This window comes from Pogona vitticeps, chromosome Z (assembly GCF_051106095.1).
Source record: "Pogona vitticeps strain Pit_001003342236 chromosome Z, PviZW2.1, whole genome shotgun sequence".
NCBI classification, from domain to species: Eukaryota; Metazoa; Chordata; class Lepidosauria; order Squamata; family Agamidae; genus Pogona; species Pogona vitticeps.
In genome coordinates, this window is record NC_135799.1 from 894357 (window position 1) to 918697 (window position 24341).

Genomic DNA, 24341 nt, shown 5'->3' on the forward strand with positions numbered 1-24341 from the left:
ACTGGACCGTTTTTTTTTGGGGGGGGGTTCTTTCCCAATGACTCAGGGTCAACTCAGAACCCACCCAACCTCTCCCCTTTTTCTGAGGGGAAAAAAAGCTTGTTTTTTTAATAAGGACTCCAAACTCTGTACCAAAGATTCAGACTTGAACTTTAGCCAACGTCCTTGGAGGAGGCCTTTCCTCCCATAAAAAGGGGGTCCCTCCCCCCCCCCGATCTCTGCAAAGAGACCAGGAATTCTGGCAAGGGGTCGTCGGTGGGGCAGAAGACAAGGTGGTGGGGTTGGCGGCAAGGAAAGGAGCAGGAGGGGAGAAAAAAAACACAGGTGACCATTAGTCATTTTGGGGAGGGGGGTCTTTTTTGCTGTCATGCTGAGGCATGCCTTTGGAACTGCAACCGAGGGTTTCTATCTCCGGACTAGATCAGACGGAAAGCTCTTTAATCTCTCCAGATTGAGAGCAAAGACCAAAGTCCAGCTGAAATGCATGCGGGTCTTCCTCTTCGCAGATGATGCAGCCATTGTTGCCCACTCTCCTGAAGACCTCCAACAACTCATGAATCGTTTCAGCAAGGCCTGCCAAGACTTTGGACTAACAATCAGCCTGAAGAAAACACAAGTCATGGGCCAGGGCGTGGATTCACCTCCTTCTATTACCATCTCCATACAAGAATTGGAGGTTGTTCATGACTTTGTGTACCTTGGCTCAACCATCTCTGACACCCTCTCCCTGGATGTCGAGCTGGATAAACGCATTGGGAAAGCAGCCACCATGTTCTCTAGACTCACAAAGAGAGTATGGCTCAATAAGAAGCTGATGGCACATACCAAGATCCAGGTCTATAGAGCCTGTGTCCTGAGCACGCTCCTCTACTGCAGTGAGTCCTGGACCCTTTGTGCATGGCAGGAGAGGAAGCTGAACACCTTCCATATGCGTTGCCTCCAATGGATTTTTGGTATCACCTGGCAGGACAAAGTTCCAAATAGAGTAGTCCTAGAACAAGCTGGATTATTCAGCATGAATACATTACTGAAACAGCGACGTCTACGTTGGCTTGGGCACGTCGTGAGAATGGCTGATGGTCGGCTTCCAAAGGATCTCCTGTATGGAGAATTAGTGCAGGGAAATTGCCCCAGAGGGAGACCACAGCTGCGATACAAGGATATCTGCAAGCGGGATCTGAAGGCCTTAGGAATAGACCTCAACAGATGGGAAACCCTGACATCTGAGCATTCAGCATGGAGGCAGGCAGTGCATCATGGCCTCTCCCAATTTGAAGAGACCCTTGTCCAGCAGGCCAAGGCAAAGTGGAAGTCACAAAAGCAGCAAAACCAGGGAGCTTGACAGGGGACAGATTGGATCTGTCTTCAGTGTGGAAGAGATTGTCACTCTCGAATTGGCCTCCTCAGCCACACTAGACGCTGTTCCACGTCCTCCATACAGAGCACGTCACCATAGTCTTTCGATACTGAAGGATGCCTAACAATAACAAAACATTAGCCATTCAATTCTTTTTTAAAACAAAAAAATTGGGCAACAGGAAAGAGGAGCAGAAAGGCGAGACAAGCCTTTGCAAATTAAGCAATTCAGGCGCTTTCTAGGAAAATATTCTGCTCTTTTAAAATGGTGCCACTCATGCCAAGCTCAGGCCATGAGAGCAAAGGACACGGGCACTTCCTGGCAGGTGATGCCCAGCGTTGTATAGTCCTCCATTTCAGCCATATTGAATTAGGAGACAAATTGGAATCTGTGTCTGCTTTTCCAAAGATTAGTCTCATCCTGCCACTGTATGCTAATCAAATATTGGAAGTGTTTGCTCATTAGAAGATTCACAAGGTAAGAACATTATGACAATTGACAAAATGATCACCTATCATTAGGGACTTCTGCATCGGTTCCCCAGTATTGATTTTCAAGAGCTTCCTCAGATCAAGTTCACTTCCACCTACAGCCTTTTTAGCAAAATAGTTCTGGATTCCCAATTGGGCAGCTAGGTTTTCTTTTTGTCCTTTTTGATTAGGCTAGCTCATGATTAAAAGAAAAACAGAAACAGATGGTGACCCCATGATTCCAGACAGCCCTTTTCACTGTCTTCCTAAGCTTCATCTCCTGCGTCTTTCTAGGAGGAGCGGGAGGCTTAAAACGTCCCTTCGAGGCAGAGCCTGTCAGATGGAGGAGGAGGAGGGGACCCCATCCCCAGGTTGTGGGTGCCCCCCCCCGGGGCAGGGACTCTCCCTGGCTGAGCGCCTCCTTTAAAGCTTTAGACTGAGAAAGGCCTGTTTATCCAGTGGAAGCCAAGGCAATGCTTTTCCCCCTCTGGGTCTCCTCGAGAGGGAGGCAGAGGGGGGAGTCAAAGGGTAGGAGGGGGATCTCTGGGGCCTGGATCCCACCCCCTTCTTTTTTTAAACTCAGATCTCTGGGGAGGGAGGAAGGAAGGCTCTCTCTGGGCAAGTTGAAGGATGGCAAGAAGCTTGCAAAATGGGGGGGGGGGTGGCCTGTGTGAGGAAAGGTTTGAGGAGTAATCAGAAACCTCCCCCCTCCCATCTCACTTTCTGAGTTTACAACCTCAGTGTTAATTAATTGTTCAGCTCCGTTTTATACACACACACACACACACAAACACACAAAGGGCATCTCTCTCTCTCTCTCTCTCTGTATATATATATATTTTTCACCCTCTTCCTAAGCTTCATCTCCTACCTGGACTGCAAGTGTTTCCTGTGCGAAAATCCCTGAAATGAGGTTGCAGGTAAACACCTGACATGGTGCAAGCCCTTGGCAAATCCATTCATGCATGTGTTGATCAGGGGCACCTTTTAGGTCCACCTTTTAGGAATATCGCCACTGACGATATTCCAAAACAATATTCTTGAAACTGGCTAGGATGTCACCTTTTACCATATCGATAGCCTTGCCTGATTTTCTTGACTGCTGTGACTGGAACAAGGAGCTTCGGCAACAGGCTCTGCTAAAAACTGTGCCACTCATATATAAGCACTACTTAGGATGATGAAGAGTTCTGGAGGACTCCAAAGCTTACACACCAGGCTGGAATTTCAGTTGGCCCCAATGAAGGAAAGCTCACCCACTGGACAACCAACCTCCATGTGCACGGAACAGACCTCCTCGCTCTTTGCTTTTTCATTTACTTTCTTCCAAAGCACACCGGGGTAAAGATGTATTTAAAATGAATTCGGATTGTTTGAGATAAGTCAAAAGATAAAGGAATATAAAACATTAAACATTTTGTGGTTTGGCAGAAGTGCATTATTTAAAATTAAACAGATCCTATTCTGGATGTTACCAATAAAGATTTTGAGTAAGTAGTTAAAATAATGGTGAATGATGATGATTAATATATATTGCAATAATAATAAGAAAGCTAGGATTAATAAGAAATGTTGGTAGATATTACAAAAGAAGGTAGTCAGATAACCAATATTAAATGTTATTATATAGCACATCAATTGATATATTTCCGGTATTATAACCAACAATAAGGATTTAATATGAAAATGTTGAGAAATGCATGGAAGGGATGGAATTTTGGATAATTTTTTTTTCAAAGAATACATAGGGGAAGAGGTTAAGAATATTGATAAACCTGTTCTTAAAAAATACTGTATTTCCATTTATAAGACACCTTTGTTTATAAGAACCACACAGACTCTTTTCTAACCCAAAAATTAAAGAAAACCCAAGATGGCGTCGGTAGCAGGCGGTTAGCGCTTACCTCCGCTGCGCCGGTTCGCCTCTTGTGCTCTTTCCTAATTTTCTCTTTTCCTATCTCTTTTTTCTTCTTTTTTCCCTTCTTCTTTCGCTCTCCCCCTCTTCTCTGGTCCCTCTCCTCGCCTCCTTGATTGATTGCTGGCTGCCTGATTGAGCGCGGGGCTGGAGTCAGAGCTCAGATGCGGAGCTGGGGGTTGAGGCTCGACTGGAGCCTCCCGGCTTTGGCTGTGCTTGGATGCTCGGGTGCCTCGCTGGCCACAGGAGGTGGCGTTTGGGCGCTTCCCGTGTTGCTGAGGAGTCGGGTCTATCGACCGCTGGAGAACTGCGCTGCCAGGGAACAGGCTTGCCGGCCAGGCTGACGTTGGGCCCTCCAGAGGAGAAAGATCGGCGTCTGGTGACTCGGCGCCTCCCCCCCTGACGATCTTTGCAGGGCTGAGGTCGGAGCTCGGTGCTTGGAATCTGGGGCGCTGTGTTCCCTGTGGCCGGCGGTGGGGTCCGCGCTGCCTAGAAGCATTGTGGGACCCGGGCTGCTGAGGCAGAGAGGCGGATTGCCTGCGGCGAGCTGGTGGGATGAAGATCTTCAGCGTCCTAGGAGAGTCCTGGACGGTCGCCATGTTGGGTTCCCTGCTAGCAGCTTCTTCTCCAGATTCGGATTGCTCATCTAGCCCTTCCCGGACCAACTATAAAAACCTATTGACTCCTTTACAAGGAAGGGAAAGAGGGAAGCCAGGGACTATCTATCTTTTAGCCTGTACTTCGCTGCTCTCGACACTGCCTGTTCTTTCTATTTTGATGCAACGTGTGAGTAATACCCTCAATCCGGCAATTTCCCTGACTTTAACATCAAATCTAACAACCTCTGGAAATATATTAACAACATCAAGAATAGCAAGACCAGCAAAACTAAAAAGGACAGGGTTGCGAGGCAGTGGAGGATGGACATAGTTAGATGGGGGGGGGAAATTTTTTGTTATTTTTTTGTTTAAATTTAAATTAATTTTGTTTGTATTGTGTTTATAATTTTGTATTGTTATGTATTCTTTGTATTTTGTTAAGCGGTGCTATTATTTAGTGTTTGCTTTATTATTATTATTATTATTATTATTATTATTATTATTATTATTATTATTATTATTATTATTATTATTATTATTATTATTATTATTATTATTTATTTATTTATTTATTTATTTATTTATTTATTTATTTATTTCTTCTCTCTTCTCTTTTCATCTGGCATGGAGTGGGAGGCCTGCTTGCCCAGCGAGGGGCCTTTTAACATCCCGGTGGTTATGGGTAGAGGGCGATATGGCGTTGGCGCAGTCCCTGCTCGTGTTAGTAGAACAGTGAACAGATGTCTGAAGGCTGTTCACTGTTCTGAGGCTGCAGCCAACCCCCAGTATCGAGGTAGCCAGTTCAGCCAGCCTTCCACTCTAACCCTGGTTCTGTTGAATGCCAGGTCTGTATCCAATAAGCCCCAGGTGATTCAAGATCTTATCCTGGAGGAGGATGCAGACCTGGCATGCATAACCGAGATGTGGCTTAATGGGGAGGGTGGCCCCCCTGGCTCTCATCTGCCCACCCAGTTATGATGTCCAGCACCAGGGTAGACTGGAGGGATGGGGGGGAGTAGCCATTGTCTATAAATCCAGCTTGGAGGTTACCAGGCACTCCTCGGTGGTAAGGCCGGGTCTAGAGGCACTCCACATGTCGATAGGGGCCAGGGATGGAATTGGGATTTTGCTGGGCTACCGTGCCCCCTGCAGCCCAGCCACTTCCCTTCCGGAGCTGGCTGACTTTGTCTCCGTGGCACAGTTGGGATCCCCGAGGCTTCTGGTCTTGGGTGATTTCAACGTGCATGTGGAGGCAGAGGTTACTGGGCCAGCTCTTGAGTTCCTGGAAACCATGGCTTCCTTGAACATGTCCCAGCATGTCAACGGCTGGATAAGCGAAGCATCCAACCAGCAGGCGGAGCTTTTCCGTATAGTGCGCGACCTATCCGGAATTGGTCCGGGAGATGGGCCTCCCCCTAGTCTTTCACAGGACCAATTTGCAGCATATTTTAAATGTAAAGTGGAGGCCATCTGCCGGGAGCTCTCTCCTTTTTTGAACACAGTGAGTCAAGCTGAGATGTCCAGCGCTTCATCTTGCCCGGTCATTTTCGACTCCTTTCAGCCAGTAACGCCTGACTCTGTGGCCAGGGTGCTTGATCGCTGTCGGGCCACCACCTCCTCCTTGGACCCTGCCTAACAACAGAATGGGCCACTGCAATAATAAATGGGTCTTTCCTTGAGGGCAGGTTTCCACCTGCCCTCAAGGAGACATTCATTAGGCCCATAAGAAAGAAACCTAGTTTGGCGGCGGATGAAATTGGCAATTACAGGCCCGTCGCCAATGTTTCTTTCATGAGTAAAGTGGTGGAGAGGGTGGTGGCAGATCAACTTCAGGCACTCCTGGATGAAACAGATGCCCTGGATCCATTCCAGTCAGGCTTCAGGCCGCGTCACGGTACAGAGACGGCATTGGTCGCTGTGTACGATGACCTGTTGAAGGAGGCCGACAGGGGGAAAATGTCTCTGTTGGTTCTCCTCGACATCTCGGTGGCTTTTGATACTGTCGACCACGGTATCCTCCTGGGGAGGCTGTCCGAGTTGGGAATCGGTGGCTTGGCGCTTGCCTCTGGAGATTCGTGCGGCCCCTACGCTGGGTGTTTTTAAAACCCAATTAAAACATGGCTATACATCCAGGCCTTCCCTCCAGCCAATTCCTGAATTCTTTTTCAAATTTTCCTTATACTATTTTCCTTATTTTACTGTGATTGTAATTGTTATTCCATGTCCATGCACATTTTTGTATTTTAATTGTATTTTATTTTTATTTTATACTGGAAGCCTCCTAGAGTGGTCTGGTAGTCCAGATAGGCGGGGTACAAATCAAATAAATAAATAAATAAACCATTGCCTTTCTGCCAGGCATGTGTTGAATAATAAAATTATACTCTTGCAACACAATACTACAGAACAACAATTTTAGGTAATGCATTTTCTGTCTGCTCAGCCATGTTAAAGCACATTTGTCCCTCTGCAAAACAACTTTCTGTAAGTGTGGTTTAAAAAGACGGGCTGCCAATAAAATTGCATAGGCTGCTCTCTCATGTCTGCAGTAATTTTTCTTCTGAGAATTAAGCTCTCTGCGGACATAAGCAACTGGGTGGAAGATTTCATCTTCACCTTTCTGTAACAACACAGCACCTAGGCCCAAACCTGTTGCCATAATTTGCATCACAAAAGATTTGTCAATGTCAGGTAATTTCAGAATAGGGTTCAAAGTAAGCTGTTTTTGCAAAACAGGAAAATAATTTTCACAAGCTTGTATCCAATTGATTTTAACCGATTTCTGTTTCCTTACTAGCTTCTTCATTGGCAAAACCAATTTGCTGTAATCAGAAACGAACTCTTTGAAATGATCAATCAACCTGAGAAATGCCAAAACTTGTTCTCTCTCAGTAGGTGCAGGCCAATTCTTTATGGCGAACACTCGAATATCTGAGGGTTGGCAGTATCCTGGTCCAATCCAATAACCCAAATAAGGAATTCTCCCCTTGAGCCATCGGCATCTATCAGCTTGTACCTTTAAACCAACGTTTTGCAATCTGCACAATACAATGTCAACATATTCCATGTGAGAAGCAAAATCGGGACTGAGAAAGGCAAATCTTTCAATATTTCATTAGCAATTCTCTGAAAAGTAAGAGTTGTGTTCTTCAAACCACGTGCTAATTTTTCAAATGGAATCTCCCAACGTGGCTGACAAAACTGGTTTTATCCCTTGACTCCTCATCTATGACCACTTGAAAAAGACCTCCTTCCACTCTAAGTACAGACATACATTCAGAATTAGACACCCTCTCTGTGATAGTCTCTACACTGGGTAAAGAAACACAATCTCGTTCAGTTATCTGGTTCAACTGACTGAAATCCACTTCGAAAATAACACGATCTGAATTTTCTCTGGGTACTGTCCATATAGGATTATTCCATTCTGACTGGCTAGGCTCAATAACTCCGGAGGCCAACATTCATTAACCATTCTCTCCACGTGTCTGACATTAGTTCCTTCAACATACATAGGATCACAAGTAAGAGGTCCATGATCACCAGTATTAATCACGTTTCACTATTTCACAATTACCAGGTTCATCAGAAAACACTTCACTTTAATAGACAACAATAGATTCAAGCCATTCTTGTGCATCCCCTTCTGGATCTTGAGTTTCCTCAAAATCATCATTAACCAAAGCATTTTCAATATTTCCAAAAATAGGCAAGATTTCTTGATCTCCTTGATCCAAAACTGTTTTTTTACACATATCCATTTTGGCTATTGCAGGCAGATACAATTTCATCCTGTTGACACGACAAATTAAAGATTTATTACTAGGACCTTTCACCTGGACAAGATAATTGGCCGTCCCTAGTCTTTGCAAAATTCTGCCTGGGCCTTCCCAACTGGATTCTGATTCTGCAGCTTCTGAAAGTTTTGCTACAAAAACATGGTCTCCAATAGAAAATTCTCTGCTCCTTACATCCCTGCAAGTTGAACATGACTGTACATACTTCTCGTCACTTCTCATTTTAGGCCAATAAAAATACTCATTTACCATTTGCAAGGTCTTCTTAAAATTGCAATGCTGACATTTCCCCCCACAAATGAGATTTAAAACCTGTAACCTGAAAAAATTGAGGCGCAACTATCTGCACTGAAGGATTTGAACCCCTCAGTGTGTGTGTTTGGACCTTACGACAAAGCAACCCATCCTTATTCCAATAAAAACACACGGGTTGAGACAAATCATCTGGCTGTTCTGCCCTTTCTCGAGCTGCACTCAAAGTAACATCATTATGCAAACAAACTTTTCAGGAACAATAACACGAGGAAACTTCCCCTCCGTTTGCTTCAATAAATCAGCTTTATGCTTTGCTGACAATTTCGGCCTAGTGCCATGAAACTTTTGAATGGCTGGAACAATTTCTGGAACAAAACATTACTGGGTCCAGTCTCTGAGCTGCAAATCATTTTACTCCCTTTGAAATCACACCAGACCCTTCCGCTTTAGGAAAAACATGACTCTGCTGCTGCAAAGGGTTTTTTAAGGTGGAAGGCTGTTCGGCCATAGAAAGCCCTGTCTCACTGCCCATTTCCTCCTCATCCTGAAACAATCGCAGCATAGTCTCTTTAAATTTTTGCATCTGAGCTTCCAACTCTGGCTGCAATTCCTTCCTTTCCGATAAATGCACTGTCTTAAACAAACTTTCATCGACTTATACTTCATCCGCAATTTTCTCTCATGCATCATGACTACTAAATCTGGATCTTCATAACAGTTAAATAGGATGAATCTGCTTCCTTTTTAAAGGCTGCCCATTCCGTTTGCTGAAAGGAATTTGAGACGGCAGGCTTGCCCTCTCGTCCCCCACCTCCTTCAGCTCCTGCAGCATTCAGCATCCGCTTAACCCTTCGCTGATCTTTTTCTATAGGAATCCCTTTTAACTTTATTGAGTCAATGTTAATCAGTTCTTTTTGGTCAGGGATTTGTCAAGGAAAATTACAGGCCTGAGCAGAATGGAGTGTATTAATGAGAATCCATAATGATCAGGTGTGTTAAAACTGAGTCAGGATGACTCAGCAGTGCTGATGCAACTCATGGAAGATGCAACTCATGGATGATGCAATGTATAATCTGATTGGTCCTGTATATGTATATATGTGTTAGTTGTACAGTCAGTTGTATCTTCCTGCTTGAAGATCACTTCTACACGTTATGCTGCCAGAATGCTGTAAATGCTGCTGTAAATACACGTTGCTGAAGGAAATGCTGCTGGACTGTGTGTGAGTTATTTCTGGACTGCCTGGACTGCGAATCACTCTGCTAAAACCGCGATTTGCGCTAAGAAATGCTAACAGGATTTGAGACACAATGGGTTTAACTGAAGCTTGTCCCAAAATAACATCTTTCCGACAAAATTCTCCCCATCCTGGAAATTCTGTCAGCAACATCTCCTCTGCTAAATCTCTCTCTTCAGCCCTCTGTTGATGGTTAAACTGGCAATATTCAGTAGGAAAGTAACTCCACATAGAGGCCACTGTTTGTAATGTACTCAGTTCCTCTATTGGATCACTAATTGCTGGGTTCTGAGCTCTCCTGCATTCAGCTGGACATAATTTCTGCAGTTCCCTGGGCATCTGAGAGTTTTTAGGCCCCTGGGGAAAAGAATCCTCCCCTCTATCTTCTGCTAGGATTTCTTCCCAACTAGTACATTCACGGTTTCACACCTGTCATCTGGAGTAAGGGTCTTCCGGGCGTAGATCTGTTTGCTCTCTGCAGGCGTCCAACTCGGCTTTCCTTGGTTTAGCTCCACAATCTGGAATGTTGTCCAGCATGGGAAAAAGTTCTCTTCGCACAGTGCCATTTCCTCTGGCTCCACGCTGTACAGGAAAAAAGTATTTCAGCGCATGTGTGAAAGAGTTATCAACTTTAGCTGAAATTCCTTGCATAATTGGAATGTCTCTGGGACTGTCTTGTGCGCCTTTCACAGACATCCCTGTTTTATTAAAAGTCCACTGATTGACTATTCTCTGAGGCTTCTGTCATTAATGAATGACATCCTGAAAGTTGTGACATCTCTTCCTCATCTTCCTCAAAGTAAAAATCATCCATAAATGTTTGCTCCCAGTCTTGCTCTGATTCTGGAAAAGACTCTTCTCTGTCATAATGAGATAAAAATTTATCTTCCCAGAATCTTTCTTCTCTCTCTAGCTCCCTCATTAATCTCCCATGAACAGCTGTTTCTGCTTGAACTCTCCTGGTCTCCTTACAATTGAAATCAATACCTCTTCTCAAAAAAGCAATTAGCGGCAAAAGTGCTGCTTCTGACTCCATCTTCCTTATCTACTAACCTTTCTCTCTGCTTTTTCAAAGAGCACACTCCAGGTTTTCCTTAACAACCAAAAGAAAAAAAAGCAGTGCTTCCTTTAAAAGCTTACTGCTTACAGTGTCTGTCGACAGAATACGGGAGCTCCTAAGAGTTTTACCCACTTCACTTTGTCTCCAGGCAATGCTAATGTGACAAGCACGAGGCACGTGAATCACTTTCCTTAGTGCCCGTGTTCCTCTGCTATTTCGTCAGCCTAGGATCAAACAGCAAGACATGTAGTCTCTGTTAAGCTGCTGATCCAGAAAAGTATCAGAAAAGGAAAAAGTATCAGAAAAGAAAAAAGTAGCAAGGCACATGGAATACCTTCCTGCCTCGTTACTAAAACAAAACAGTACTGTGTTGCCAACCATGTCAGTACAAGGAGCTAACAGCACGTAGATTCATCCCACCGCTGCCACCATGTTCCAACCCAGTTTCCTGTGTAGGAGAACTTGAACGGTCGGACAGAGAGTAATTGGAAGTTTGAGCACCCCTATACAGCTGGGTTGAGTCCTGAATTACCTCAGCCAGGGCATACAACAAACTTCTTAGAAGTCTGCCCTAAAAAGATACTTGCTGACCCTTAAAAAATATCAGTAGGAAGTTACACATGAGCTTTGTAGTCCTAAGATCTACTTGGCTCAATAAGGTAGAACTCAGTAGCTTAATGTGGCCTTGCTTCCCCCTCAGGGTATAGCTATGACAGTTTCATTGTTCAAGAGACCAAAAGATTTTATAATTATTTTTATTGAAAAAATTAAGTCAGTTTGAAGCAAAAGCATAGCAAATAAGCGTTTTCAGGGCTTTTTGCAAAATAGAAATAAGGCAAATAATTCTCTTTTAATTACAATAGCTCTAAAATCTCTAAAAGCTTCCTTAGGGTAGGCAAAAGGCTTAAAGCCCCCCTTTCTTTCTTCCTTGACTCCCGACATCTTCCCCAGTCCTTTACCTGCACGGAGCAGCAGGCAAAAAGACCTAGAAAAATCTATAATGGAAAAAGATAGAAGGATAGAACAAAAGATGTAACTCTGCACATAGCAAAACTTCCTTTTTCAATCATCTTGGTACCTCCCTTCTCCTTCGTTTCTCACACTGTCATCCAATCACGGCATAAGCTTATAGAAGCTATCCCTCCTTCTCTTCTAATGAGAAACAGGTGTTTTTTTCTCAGTACATTGCCTTCTACATCACAACAAATGTCTGATCTTCTTATTGGCTTGTCCTGGCCTAAAGTAAAAACATTCCCACAGCCCTCTGGAAATACATTCCCAACATACAAAATATTTCATACATAGAACCAATATGGAATCCATTTTACATTGTTCACAACTATGTATCTCATCTTCAGTACATGATTTAAACCCCATAATCTGATCTATGACAGATTTATCAGGAGCTCTGAATAAAGCTCTTTCCACATTCCATGCACTTCTATGGTTTCTCCCCAGTGTGAGTTTTTTGATGTAATCTAAGGTCACCACTGCGACTAAAGCTCTTTCCTCAATCTATGCATTTATGTGGTTTCTCTCCAGTGTGAGTCCTTTGATGTGACTTAAGATGACTACTCTTGCTAAAGCTCTTTCCACATACCATGCATTTATGTGGTCTCTCCCCAGTGTGTGTCCTTTGATGTAAGCTAAGGGAATCACTGCGACTAAAGCTCTTTCCACATTCCACGCATTTATGTGGTTTCTCCCCAGTGTGGGTCCTGTGATGTACCATAAGCAGTCCAGCCTGACTATAGCTCTTTCCACATTCCATGCATTTATGTGGTTTCTCCCCAGTGTGGGTCCTTTGATGTACCCTAAGCTGACCACTCTGACTAAAGCTCTTTCCACATTCCATGCATTTATGTGGTTTCTCCCCAGTGTGGGTCCTTTGATGTAACCTAAGGCCATCACTGCGACTAAAGCATTTTCCACATTCCATGCATTTATGTGGTTTCTCCCCAGTGTGGGTCCTTTGATGTAACCTAAGCTGACTACTCTGACTAAAACTCTTTCCACATTCCATGCATTTATGTGGTTTCTCCCCAGTATGACTCCTTTGATGTAATCTAAGGACATCACTGCGAATAAAGCTCTTTCCACATTCTGTGCACTTATATGGTTTCTCCCCAGTGTGAGTCCTTTGATGTAATCTAAGCTGACCACTGTGACTAAAGCTCCTTCCACATTCCATGCATTTATGTGCTTTCTCCCCAGTGTGGGTCAATTGATGTAACCTAAGGACACCACTGTGTCTAAAGCTCTTTCCACATTCCATGCATTTATGTGGTTTCTCCCCAGTGTGGGTCCTTTGATGTAACCTAAGGGCATAACTGCGACTAAAGCTCTTTCCACATTCCATGCATTTATGTGGTTTCTCCCCAGTGTGGGTCCTTTGATGTAACCTAAGGGCATAACTGCGAATAAAGCTCTTTCCACATTCCATGCATTTATGTGGTTTCTCCCCAGTGTGGGTCCTTTGATGTACCCTAAGCTGACCACTGCATCTAAAACTCTTTCCACATTCCATGCATTTATGTGGTTTTTCCCCAGTGTGAGTCCTTTGATGTAACCTAAGGTTACGACTCTGACTAAAGCTCTTTCCACATTCCATGCATTTATGTGGTTTCTCCCCAGTGTGAGTCCTTTGATGTAACCTAAGGACATAATTGAGACTAAAGCCCTTTCCACATTCCATGCATTTATGTGGTTTCTCCCCAGTGTGGGTCCTTTGATGTAATCTAAGGGCAAAACTGCGACTAAAGCTCTTTCCACATTCCATGCATTTATGTGGTTTCTCCCCAGTGTGGGTCATTTGATGTGACCTAAGATGTCCACTGTGACTAAAGCTCTTTCCACATTCCATGCATTTATGTGGTTTCTCCCCAGTGTGAGTCCTTTGATGTAACCTAAGGACATAATTGAGACTAAAGCTCTTTCCACATTCCATGCATTTATGTGGTTTCTCCCCAGTGTGGGTCCTTTGATGTAATCTAAGGGCATAACTGCGACTAAAGCTCTTTCCACATTCCATGCATTTATGTGGTTTCTCCCCAGTGTGAGTCCTTTGATGTGACCTAAGATGACCATTTTTACTGAAACTTTTTCCACATTCCATGCATTTGTACGGTTTCTTCCCTGTGTGAGTTCTTCGATGTGAACGCAGATTTCTTCTACTGCTGAAACTGTTTTTACATTCCATGTTTTTGTATGATTTGTCCCCAGGGTGATTCTTTAATCTGAATTAGCGGCACTGGTCTGAAGCTGTCTCCACACTTCAGGCATTTAACCCGTTTCTCCTTTAGCTCGTGGGTTTTTCTAAGCTTTTCTTTCCAGGTTCACACTTGACTTTTTTCAGGACCATCATGTTTGTTACCTGATAGAGAAAAAAAGAAGGCATATGTCTCCTGAAGGCTTTACTGGCAAATTTGAAAAATTAGCCATATTGTGAAAACAGCATGTACTCCCCTTGCCTAAATTCCCAAACGCCACACAGTCTGACCTTACCCATGGGAGACACAGCGGGGAACCTCGGGTTGTGCAACCAGATATTTAAACCACTGACCTATCCAGCCATCTTACTCAGAAATATAATGATAGGGTTTGATGAGAATTGAGGTTTCACTGGAAAAGTTCCATGCTTTACTTGCAAATTTCCTCCACTCTACGGTACTTAATTTAAAGGCTTTGCAAGTCCATAAATGTATTGAAAATGGTAAACCCATGAAAGGAGGAAAAGAAAAAAGAGTTGGAGAACATGGATTAGTAAAAAGCCACTGTTGGCTCAATTCAGCTTGCGATCTACAACAATTCCCAGATCCCTCTCGCTCATAGTTTTGCTGAGCCAAATATCCTCCATCTTGTAAGTGTGCAATTGGTTTCTTTTTCCAAGGTGCAGGACTTTGTACTTAACCATGGCCAGGTAGGATCTTGATAAAAAAGAGGGGGGAAATATTATTAAATGTAGCGGTGAGGGTTTAGGGTATTTTTTTTTAGGAAAATAGTTAAAGTTTGAGGATATGTTACTATTGGGTGTTTCTTTTCTGGGGTATGTCATCAGAGTATGGGACCAAATGGAGATGTGATGCTAAAATGGAATGGTTTAAAGTCTTGATAATAAAGATAAATGTTAATGGATGAAGAGGAAGAGAAGTTAAACCCTACCAAGGATGAAAGAAGGTATAATATTACGATATGAAATAAACTTATATAGAACTGATATGCAAGATGTTTGGAGAGAAGTGAAAGGAGATGTAACGTTTACTTTTTATTCATCAGCATATAAAAGTTATTTTAGGGTAGATTATATATATTTACATCTAGTGATTGTGATTTAGTTTGTAAGACAGATGTAGGGCTATTAAATGTAGCAGATTGCACATTGGTGAATATGGATTTTAAGGGTACATGTGACTATAAAGAAGCTAGGAGGTAGAGGTTGTCATGATCTAGGTTATTGAAGCTAAAATGTAATTTCTAAATGGGATTTGTAGTCATGGAATGATGTAGAAAGAAAATCATCTCAGCCTGTGTCATTTTTCTAGAAGCATGGAGAAGTTGTTTTTCTTTACAGCTAGCTAGGAATGTTATCGTGTAGATAGCATGACCAAGGCTATGCTTGGCGAAGACGAAAACTCATAATATCGAGGAAGAATGTCAACAACATCTGCAGTTCTCATGAGAAGAGGAGGTGGAGAGAGACAAGAATCCTTTGTCCTGATTGGCTTACACCAGTGGAGAGTGAAGGAGGGGGTGCTTTCAGCGTGTGAAGAAAATGACAGGATGGTACAGAGAGAGAGACTCTTTCTGACTCTTTTCTAACTCATTTTTAGATTAATGGATTTTACCATGGATTATTGATTTTTGAATGGACTTTGGAGTTCCCAATGCTAAGATGTAGTTCTTAGTAGAAGAATAGAAAGTGGGGGGGGGGGAGGCCTAGCCTTACCTGTTTTCTAGTTAGTAGAATTTCCTTATTTTATTTTTGTAGCTGGGATTTGTTAAGATTCTAATTACCTGTAGTTATGGAAATGTTTTTGAATGCTATTTATTTATTTATTTTATTTTATTTTATTTATATCCCGCCTATCTAGTCACGATGGACTACAAACTGAATTTAGCTAAATCTTTATTTTTCTAATAAAATAATAATACTTAAGAACTTATGCTTGGTCTCTTGAACAGACAACCTGCGACCATACTTAATTGGATTACTTACAGGCCACAAAACTATGCTACTTTGAGTCCAGTATTTTCCTGAATTCTGAGAGTTCTAAATGTCTCTAAGACTCATGGTTATAATTTGGTTTCGGAAGAGGTTTTTAATTGGGGATAGTCTTGGGAAAGGGTGCCAGTGGGACAGCCTGGTTGAGACAAGGACTCATCTCAACTCAAATAGGGGTCAACTGGACCTGGAACCTCTCTATACCAGCTTTCAGCATTCTCTTAGGAGAGCTGATCGCTTACAGAGGTTACATAAAGGAATTTTATGTCAAAATGTTCGTATAGATCAGGTCACTAAGAAATACAGTAAATCAAAGTCTTCAACATACTCACATAGGAAAGCCAGGGAAACAAGCTGGGTGTAGGTCAGCCAAACCCCTGAAGCTGATTCACTGGGAAAGTTTGAGGCTGTCGTAGCCACGGGCAGGCGCCAGGGATTGTAGGGGCTGAAGTTGGGATAAAAGCAGGTCAGGCAGAGCATTCGTTGCTGCCCCTTTGCTTAAGGGCGGTCAGGCTGACAGTGGGATCGTGAGCAAAAAAAGCCATATGTTCTGTTCACGATTTTATAGTGAAGTTAAGCTATTTAAGTTAAATGTTTAAATACAAAGTATTTTTCTAATTATGTTTGCCTGTCATAGTTTTTTGCATCCGGAGAGAAAGGCAAAGCATGGTGTTTCTGGCAGGTCTCCCTCATTCCCTCCAGAAGGGAAACATCTACGCTTCCACCAAGGACACTGTTTGTGTCCAGGTATCAAACGTTTTCTTGACATTTTACAACATAAACATACATTAGACAAAACGGAGAAAGAATTGACGGAAATATGGAGGATAAGAGAGGGTAGTAATTTGATGTACTATGAAATGTGTAACAAAGGGTTAGTACCTAAAATTATTTTTTCCTTTAGGATGAAACCAATAAAGATTTAAAAGTCTTACAAAACATAATTAACAGATTTTGGTGATCAAAAAGCAAGGATTAATAAAAAGTACTGGTATTACTATCAGAAACTAGGAGGATTAGGTTTACCAAGGAGAAGGGAACTAGCACCTCATGGGATGCTCTTAATGCAGCCTAAATAGCATTGGCCTTTTTGGCAGCCACATCACACTGTTGGCTCATCTTCGGCTTCTGCCAAGGGACCCAAAGCGGCTCACAACATTAACATTCACACAGTTAAAAACACAATACACTAGATATTAAAAGATAAATTAAACAATGTATGATTTAAAATACAATTAAAAGATTAAAACAGGAAAAAAATTATCTGCCAAAATGGGGTTCAGGGATTCCGTTATAACTTTTAAAAGCCTGCCTGAAGAGATGGGGTTTTAGCTCTTTCCAAAAGGATAAATGGGAAGAGGGAGAGCGTGCCACGGGCTGAGGGCTGCCACCGAGAAGGCCCTCCTTTCCCCGTGTCCCTATAAGGTGGGCTTGCACTTGCAGTGGGAGCAAGAGGAGGGTCTCCTCTGCGGCTCTGAATCACCAAGAAGAGGGACAAATGATTTCACCCCGTAGGTTGCAGAGGGTGGTGCTTTGATTGGCTCGTGACCTACCCCAAGAAGGACCCACCTGGTTGTACAGAGAACTCTGGCCAGAGGAGAACAGCGGTTCTTCTGGCCAAACAGGAGGAAGGAGCTGGACGAAGGCTGCCCGTCGCCCCCCCCAGGGCCCGTTCCCTCCAGTGAAGGCCACCCCCAGCAGGGCCATGAACACCGAGGCCCCTCCTGGACGGGCCTTTAGAGAGAATAGGGAGATTTCCAGAACACTCCTTTGCTGGCTCGCAAGTCGAGGAGACCCCAGCACCCAGGGGAGGAAGAGGGGGGGTAGGAATGGGGACTAAGAGGGGCCCTGGGCCTGATCCACCAGAGAGCTCCTTAGGTTCTTCTAGGAGAAAGGCGAGAGGGGAAAAAGGCTCCCTCCCACCTTTCCCTCTCCAAAAGAACCCCCCCACACACACACACACGCAGGAGCGGCTTCTTCCGTTCCCCCGCCTGGATCCCAAAAGAAGGAGGGGGGAATTCGGGGAAGCGCCCCCGACAAGCTGTGTCTCATCCACAGCAGTTAACGCAGGGTGGAGCCCACCTGGATTGGGAGCTAAACCAATAAGAACACTCTGCCCATGTTCAGAGAGGCAGCATGGTAGACAACCAAGCGGGGACCCCTGCAACCTGGGATCAAAGCCCGCCCCCCCCCCCTTGGGCCAGGAAACCCACCGGTCGGGTGCGTCCTTCGGGGGCCTTCCTTTGTCAAATCCGAGGTCTCTCGCCTCCCCGCGGGTTGGCTGGAAGTCCCTTCAGAGGCTACGAAACGAAGTGGAAAGAACAGAAAAACTAAAGGGAAGGGAAGAAGATGGAGAGGTCACCCACCCCCCCCGCCCAGTCCTCTGCGAGGGGCGGAGAAGGACCGGTCGGGTCAAGCCCATCTCTGTGGCCTCCTGGTCCCTCAAGAGTAGCTACGGGAGACCTGGGGGTGGCGGCCCCCTCCCGAAAAGGCTCCTTTATTTGTTTATTTGTTTGTTTGTTTATTTATTTATTGGATTTTTACCCTGCCCCTCTAGACCATGTCTACTCGGGGTGGCTTACATAGATAAAACAGAACAATATAAAATATAAAATATATAAAATCTGGGGCTGCCAGCGATGAGGGTGAAATGCTCCGACCTCCTTATCCGAGCGGCACAAGAAAGGGCCTCCTGCTGACGGGAGAGTAGGTGGCTGGAGAGCTCTGGGGTGTTGGATCTGTGACTGGGGAGGTGGAGGTTGGGATTCCGATTCCCCCCCCCCAATGGGCCACCTCCCGCAAGAAGAACCAGCCGGGGCGGCCTTGGGTCAGCTCCACCGTCCCTGGAGAAGGAAGATGATTAATGTTTGAATAGGATGGAGGTGCCTGTGATGGCAATTAGAAAGAGCTCACCTGCCTGGCAAAGGCTGGAGGGATCTGGCGTGTGATCCCTTCTCTTTCGATCCTGGGAGGAATCTCTCCTCCCCCTCCCTGGGAGAAGAGAAGAAGCCAAAGGATCCCTCTGGAGAGATCCCGGGGGGGGGGGGAGCAAAAAGGCTTTCCCTTTGGAGGGCTGCCTTTCTCCTTCTTCCATCCAGTGGGGCAGAGAAAGCAGGGAGGGAGGGAGGGAGGGGCCTTTTGCAAATTGGGGGGGGGGCTCTGAGTGGCGCATCCAGGAGAAGAGCCCCCCCTTGCAGCCAGGAGAGCCGACCAGAGGATCCTCTCCTTGCGGGGGGGGGGGGGGGAGATCTCCTTCCCGCCTCTGCCCCAAAACCCATGGCCTTCCTGGGCCTCTTTCTCTTTCTGCCCTGCTTTCCTCTTGGGGGGGGGAGGCTTTTCCTGCAAGGCCACCAGGAAGCCCCCCCCAAACACACACACACACAAACACCCCCAACACACAGGCACAGGGAGGGAGGGGGGCAACCCGTCCACCCACCCCCACAACCCCTTTCCTGCAGCCTGGGATCTGGTCGGGGAGGGGGAATCTGGTCGGCCCCTCCCTCTCCTCCATCCAGATCCACTGAACCAAGAGATGCTCCTGAAGAGTCCCTTCAAACCCTATAGACTGGGAGGGGGGGAGGGGGATCCTGAAGAGGCTCAGGATGGGAGGCCAGGCATCGGGGGGGGGGGGAAGGAGGGGAGCCCCATCGCCCCCAGCTGACCCCCCCTCGTCACCCCGAAAGGCCCCACTTCTGGGACCCCCCTCGTGCCCTCCCTTTGCAGACCCCCCCCCTCCCCCCCTCCCTCCCTCCCTCCTCCCCACTGCATCGCATACCCCGCTTCCGACCTGGGGTGTGTGTGTGAAGTTTTGGGGAGGGGGTTTCCTGGAGGAAGGAGAAATTGGGGGGGAGAAAGAGCACCGGGGGGGACGCTCCCCACATTCCCCCCCCCTCTGCCACCCCCCCCCCAAAAAAAGGCTGCCTGCAAGATCCGGGGAAAGAAGGGGGTCGAGGAGGACCCACCGACACGCACAGAGAAAAGGGCCTGGGTGTCTCGCTCGGGGGGGGGACTAGATCCAGACCCCTCCCAGACTCCCCATTCGGCCCCCCCTCCCAATTTAGCCCCCCCCTCCATGCGGGGAGGAAGAGGAGGAGGCGGAAGGCAGGGAGAGAAACAAAGGGACCCCCCCTCGCCCCCTCCCTCGAAGCGGGCGAGGCCTTTCGTGCTTCGCAGACGGAGCGGATTGTGAGGGGGGGGGTCTCCGGGGTTGGCGGGGGGGGGGGAATTCTCCATCTCTTTAGCAACTCCTGAGCCCCACCTAAAAAAAAGCGGTCCTGCAACCCCCCCCCCCCGAATATGGCTCACCTCCTTGCCGGTCCTCTGGCGGGAAACTCGCGAGGAATCCGCTCCCCTCCCCCTGCAAAGCTGCCTCTTCGGGGGGGGAATCCTAGAGGGTGGGGGGGGCAGAGAGCGGGGCTTCCCACCTCCGGTTCCCCTTCGACGCCGCTCCTGCTTCTTCCTCTTCTTCTTCTTCCTCCCCGTTTTTTCCCCCTGAATGGAAAGGGGGGGGCGATGGGGGGAGGGGAGGCCGAGGACGAAGCGGGTGGGGGGAGGGGAGGCAGAGCAGAAGGGGCGGAGCCTGAACGGGGGGGGGGGGGAAGAAAAGATATTTTCCTCTCCTGAGGGAGGAAGCTTTGAGCGGCTCCTAAAGCCAGGAGGAGGAGGGGCGAGCTCTCATTGGGCCTCCCTTGTCTTCTGGGCGGAGCCTGAACCTCTCCCCCATGAGCGTCACCGGGTTGCCAGGCAACCCCCCTCATAGACGCCATAATAGGGCAGGGGGGACGCCCAAGGAGACCGAGGCTTGGAGGGCTTCTGCCCAGCAACGGTTGACGCGCAGGCGGCGCGAGTTCTCATTGGGTCCCCATTGTTCTTCGGGGAGAGGCTGCTTTGCAAGGGGGGAGGGGCCGCCAGAGGAAGAGAGAAGAAACGGGAGGGGGGGCAAATATGCGCTGTTGTTCTCCCTCAGGTTCAGGGGTTCACTCCTGCCCGCCCCTTACCTGCGTGTCGTCACGTCCACACCCTGCCCTTCTAAAGGCTTCTGAGTCAGGCAGAAGTTCAACAGGGCTTTTCCTGAGGTCCCAACCGGCTCCTCTTTCCCCACACGTTTGAATGGGGCAAGAGAAGAAATCCCAGTTGTGGGACGAAGGAGACGAAGGAAACGTGGGCCAGCTTGGGGGGGGGTCACATCTCGGTGTTTGGGGGGGAAGCCCTCCCCCCCCCAGAAAGGAGGCCAGGGGTGGAGAGGGAACTCCCTGTTGAGAAGGACCAGTGACTCCACTCAAACTGGACCGTTTTTTTTTTGGGGGGGGGTTCTTTCCCAATGACTCAGGGTCAACTCAGAACCCGCCCAACCTCTCCCCTTTTTCTGAGGGGAAAAAAAGCTTGTTTTTTTAATAAGGACTCAAAACTCTGTACCAAAGATTCAGACTTGAACTTTAACCAACGTCCTTGGAGGAGGCCTTTCCTCCCATAAAAAGGGGGTCCCTCCCCCCCCCCCGATCTCTGCAAAGAGACCAGGAATTCTGGCAAGGGGTCGTCGGTGGGGCAGAAGAGAAGGTGGTGGGGTTGGCGGCAAGGAAAGGAGCAGGAGGGGAGAAAAAAAACACAGGTGACCATTAGTCATTTTGGGGAGGGGGGTCTTTTTTGCTGTCATGCTGAGGCATGCCTTTGGAACTGCAACCGAGGGTGTCTATCTCCGGACTAGATCAGACGGAAAGCTCTTTAATCTCACTAGATTGAGAGCGAAGACCAAAGTCCAACTGAAATGCATGCGGGACTTCCTCTTCGCAGATGATGCAGCCATTGTTGCCCACTCTCCTGAAGACCTCCAACAACTCATGAATCGTTTTAGCAAGGCCTGCCAAGACTTTGGACTAACAATCAGCCTGAAGAAAACACAAGTCATGGGCCAGGGCGTGGATTCACCTCCCTCTGTTACCATCTCCACACAAGAATTGGAGGTTGTTCATGACTTTGTGTACCTTAGCTCAACCATCACTGACACTCTGTCGAGCTGGATAAACGCATTGGCAAAGCAGCCACCATGTTCTCTAGACTCACAAAGAGAGTATGGCTCAATAAGAAGCTGACGGCACATACGAAGATCCAGGTCTATAGAGCCTGTGACCTGAGCACACTCCTGTACTGCAGTGAGTCCTGGACCCTTTGTGCACGGCAGGAGAGGAAGCTGAACACCTTCCATATGCGTTGCCTCCGACGGATTTTTGGTATCACCTGGCAGGACAGAGTTCCAAATAGAGTAGTCCTAGAACGAGCTGGATTATTCAGCATGAATACATTACTGAAACAGCGACGTCTACGCTGGCTTGGGCACGTCGTGAGAATGGCTGATGGTCGGATTCCAAAGGATCTCCTGTATGGAGAATTAGTGCAGGGAAATCGCCCCAGAGGGAGACCACAGCTGCGATACAAGGATATCTGCAAGCGGGATCTGAAGGCCTTAGGAATAGACCTCAACAGATGGGAAACCCTGACATCTGAGCATTCAGCATGGAGGCAGGCAGTGCATCATGGCCTCTCCCAATTTGAAGAGACCCTTGTCCAGCAGGCCGAGGCAAAGTGGAAGTCACAAAAGCAGCAAAACCAGGGAGCTGGACAGGGGACAGATTGGATTTGTCTTCAGTGTGGAAGAGATTGTCACTCTCGAATTGGCCTCCTCAGCCACACTAGACGCTGTTCCACGTCCTCCATACAGAGCACGTCACCATAGTCTTTCGAGACTGAAGGATGCCTAACAATAACAAAACATTAGCCATTCAATTCTTTTTTAAAACAAAAAAATTGGGCAACAGGAAAGAGGAGCAGAAAGGCGAGACAAGCCTTTGCAAATTAAGCAATTCAGGCGCTTTCTAGGAAAATATTCTGCTCTTTTAAAATGGTGCCACTCATGCCAAGCTCAGGCCATGAGAGCGAAGGACACGGGCACTTCCTGGCAGGTGATGCCCAGCGTTGTATAGTCCTCCATTTCAGCCATATTGAATTAGGAGACAAATTGGAATCTGTGTCTGCTTTTCCATAGATTAGTCACATCCTGCCACTGTATGCTAATCAAATATTGAAAGTCTTTGCTCATTAGAAGATTCACAAGGTAAGAACATTATGACAATTAACAAAATGATCACCTATCATTAGGGACGTCTGCATCGGTTCCCCAGTATTGATTTTCAAGAGCTTCCTCAGATCAAGTTCACTTCCACCTACAGCCTTTTTAGCAAAATAGTTCTGGATTCCCAATTGGGCAGCTAGGTTTTCTTTTTGTCCTTTTTGATTAGGCTAGCTCATGATTAAAAGAAAAACAGAAACAGATGGTGACCCCATGATTCCAGACAGCCCTTTTCACCCTCTTCCTAAGCTTCATCTCCTGCGTCTTTCTAGGAGGAGCGGGAGGCTTAAAACGTCCCTTCGAGGCAGAGCTTGTCAGATGGAGGAGGAGGAGGGGACCCCATCCCCAGGTTGTGGGTGCCCCCCCGGGGGGGGCAGGGACTCTCCCTGGCTGAGCGCCTCCTTTAAAGCTTTAGACTGAGAAAGGCCTGTTTATCCAGTGGAAGCCAAGGCAATGCTTTTCCCCCTCTGGGTCTCCTCGAGAGGGAGGCGGAGGGGGGATTCAAAGGGGAGGAGGGGGATCTCTGGGGCCTGGATCCCACCCCCTTCTTTTTTTAAACTCAGATCTCTGGGGAGGGAGGAAGGAAGGCTCTCTCTGGGCAAGTTGAAAGATGGCAAGAAGCTTGCAAAAGGGGTGTGTGTGTGGCCTGTGTGAGGAAAGGTTTGAGGAGTAATCAGAAACCTCCCCCCTCCCATCTCACTTTCTGAGTTTACAACCTCAGTGTTAATTAATTGTTCAGCTCCGTTTTATACACACACACACACACACACACACACACACACACACACACACACACACACACACACACACAAACACACAAAGGTCATCTCTCTCTCTCTCTCTCTCTCTCTCTCTGTATATATATATATTTTTCACCCTCTTCCTAAGCTTCATCTCCTACCTTACCTACCTGGACTGCAAGTGTTTCCTGTGCGAAAATCCCTGAAATGAGGTTGCAGGTAAACACCTGATATGTTGGAAGCCCTTGGCAAATCCATTAATGCATGTGTTGATCAGGGGCACCTTTTAGGTCCAAAGGGTACCCTGGGCAAAAGCTCTCTGGACAGGTGGACTGAACTGGCCTAGATGTATGGCCTGTGAACTAGATTACTGACCAGATACATGGAATGGCAGTGATAAAAGTATATTCTGTAATGAACGTGGTGTGCTCCTTTGCATGCTTTCTGTGAGTGAAGTCTGCAACTATTTGCTTTTCTTTCAGCTGAAAATAAATAAATATCTATTGGAGCTCCCTGCTTTTGGCGGATGGATTGATGCATTAGAGACAGGCAAAAAGCCAGGAAAT

At 46.5% G+C, this 24341-nt stretch overlaps 2 protein-coding genes across 4 annotated transcripts in view; one reads left to right on the top strand and one right to left on the bottom strand.

Annotated features, from left to right (window-relative positions):
* LOC144585082 (uncharacterized) overlaps nucleotides 1–20834 on the bottom strand; it is a 31646-nt gene extending 10812 nt beyond the window's left edge. Inside the window, 3 exon segments of the mRNA XM_078382593.1 lie at nucleotides 12211–14064; nucleotides 18126–18212; nucleotides 20218–20834. Coding sequence (XP_078238719.1) covers nucleotides 12211–13890 — 1680 coding nt within the window. The 5' untranslated portion in view covers nucleotides 13891–14064; nucleotides 18126–18212; nucleotides 20218–20834.
* The window catches only part of LOC140702922 (uncharacterized), a 354469-nt gene that overhangs the window by 223623 nt on the left and 106505 nt on the right, over nucleotides 1–24341 (top strand). The gene's annotated exons all lie outside the window — the stretch shown is intronic.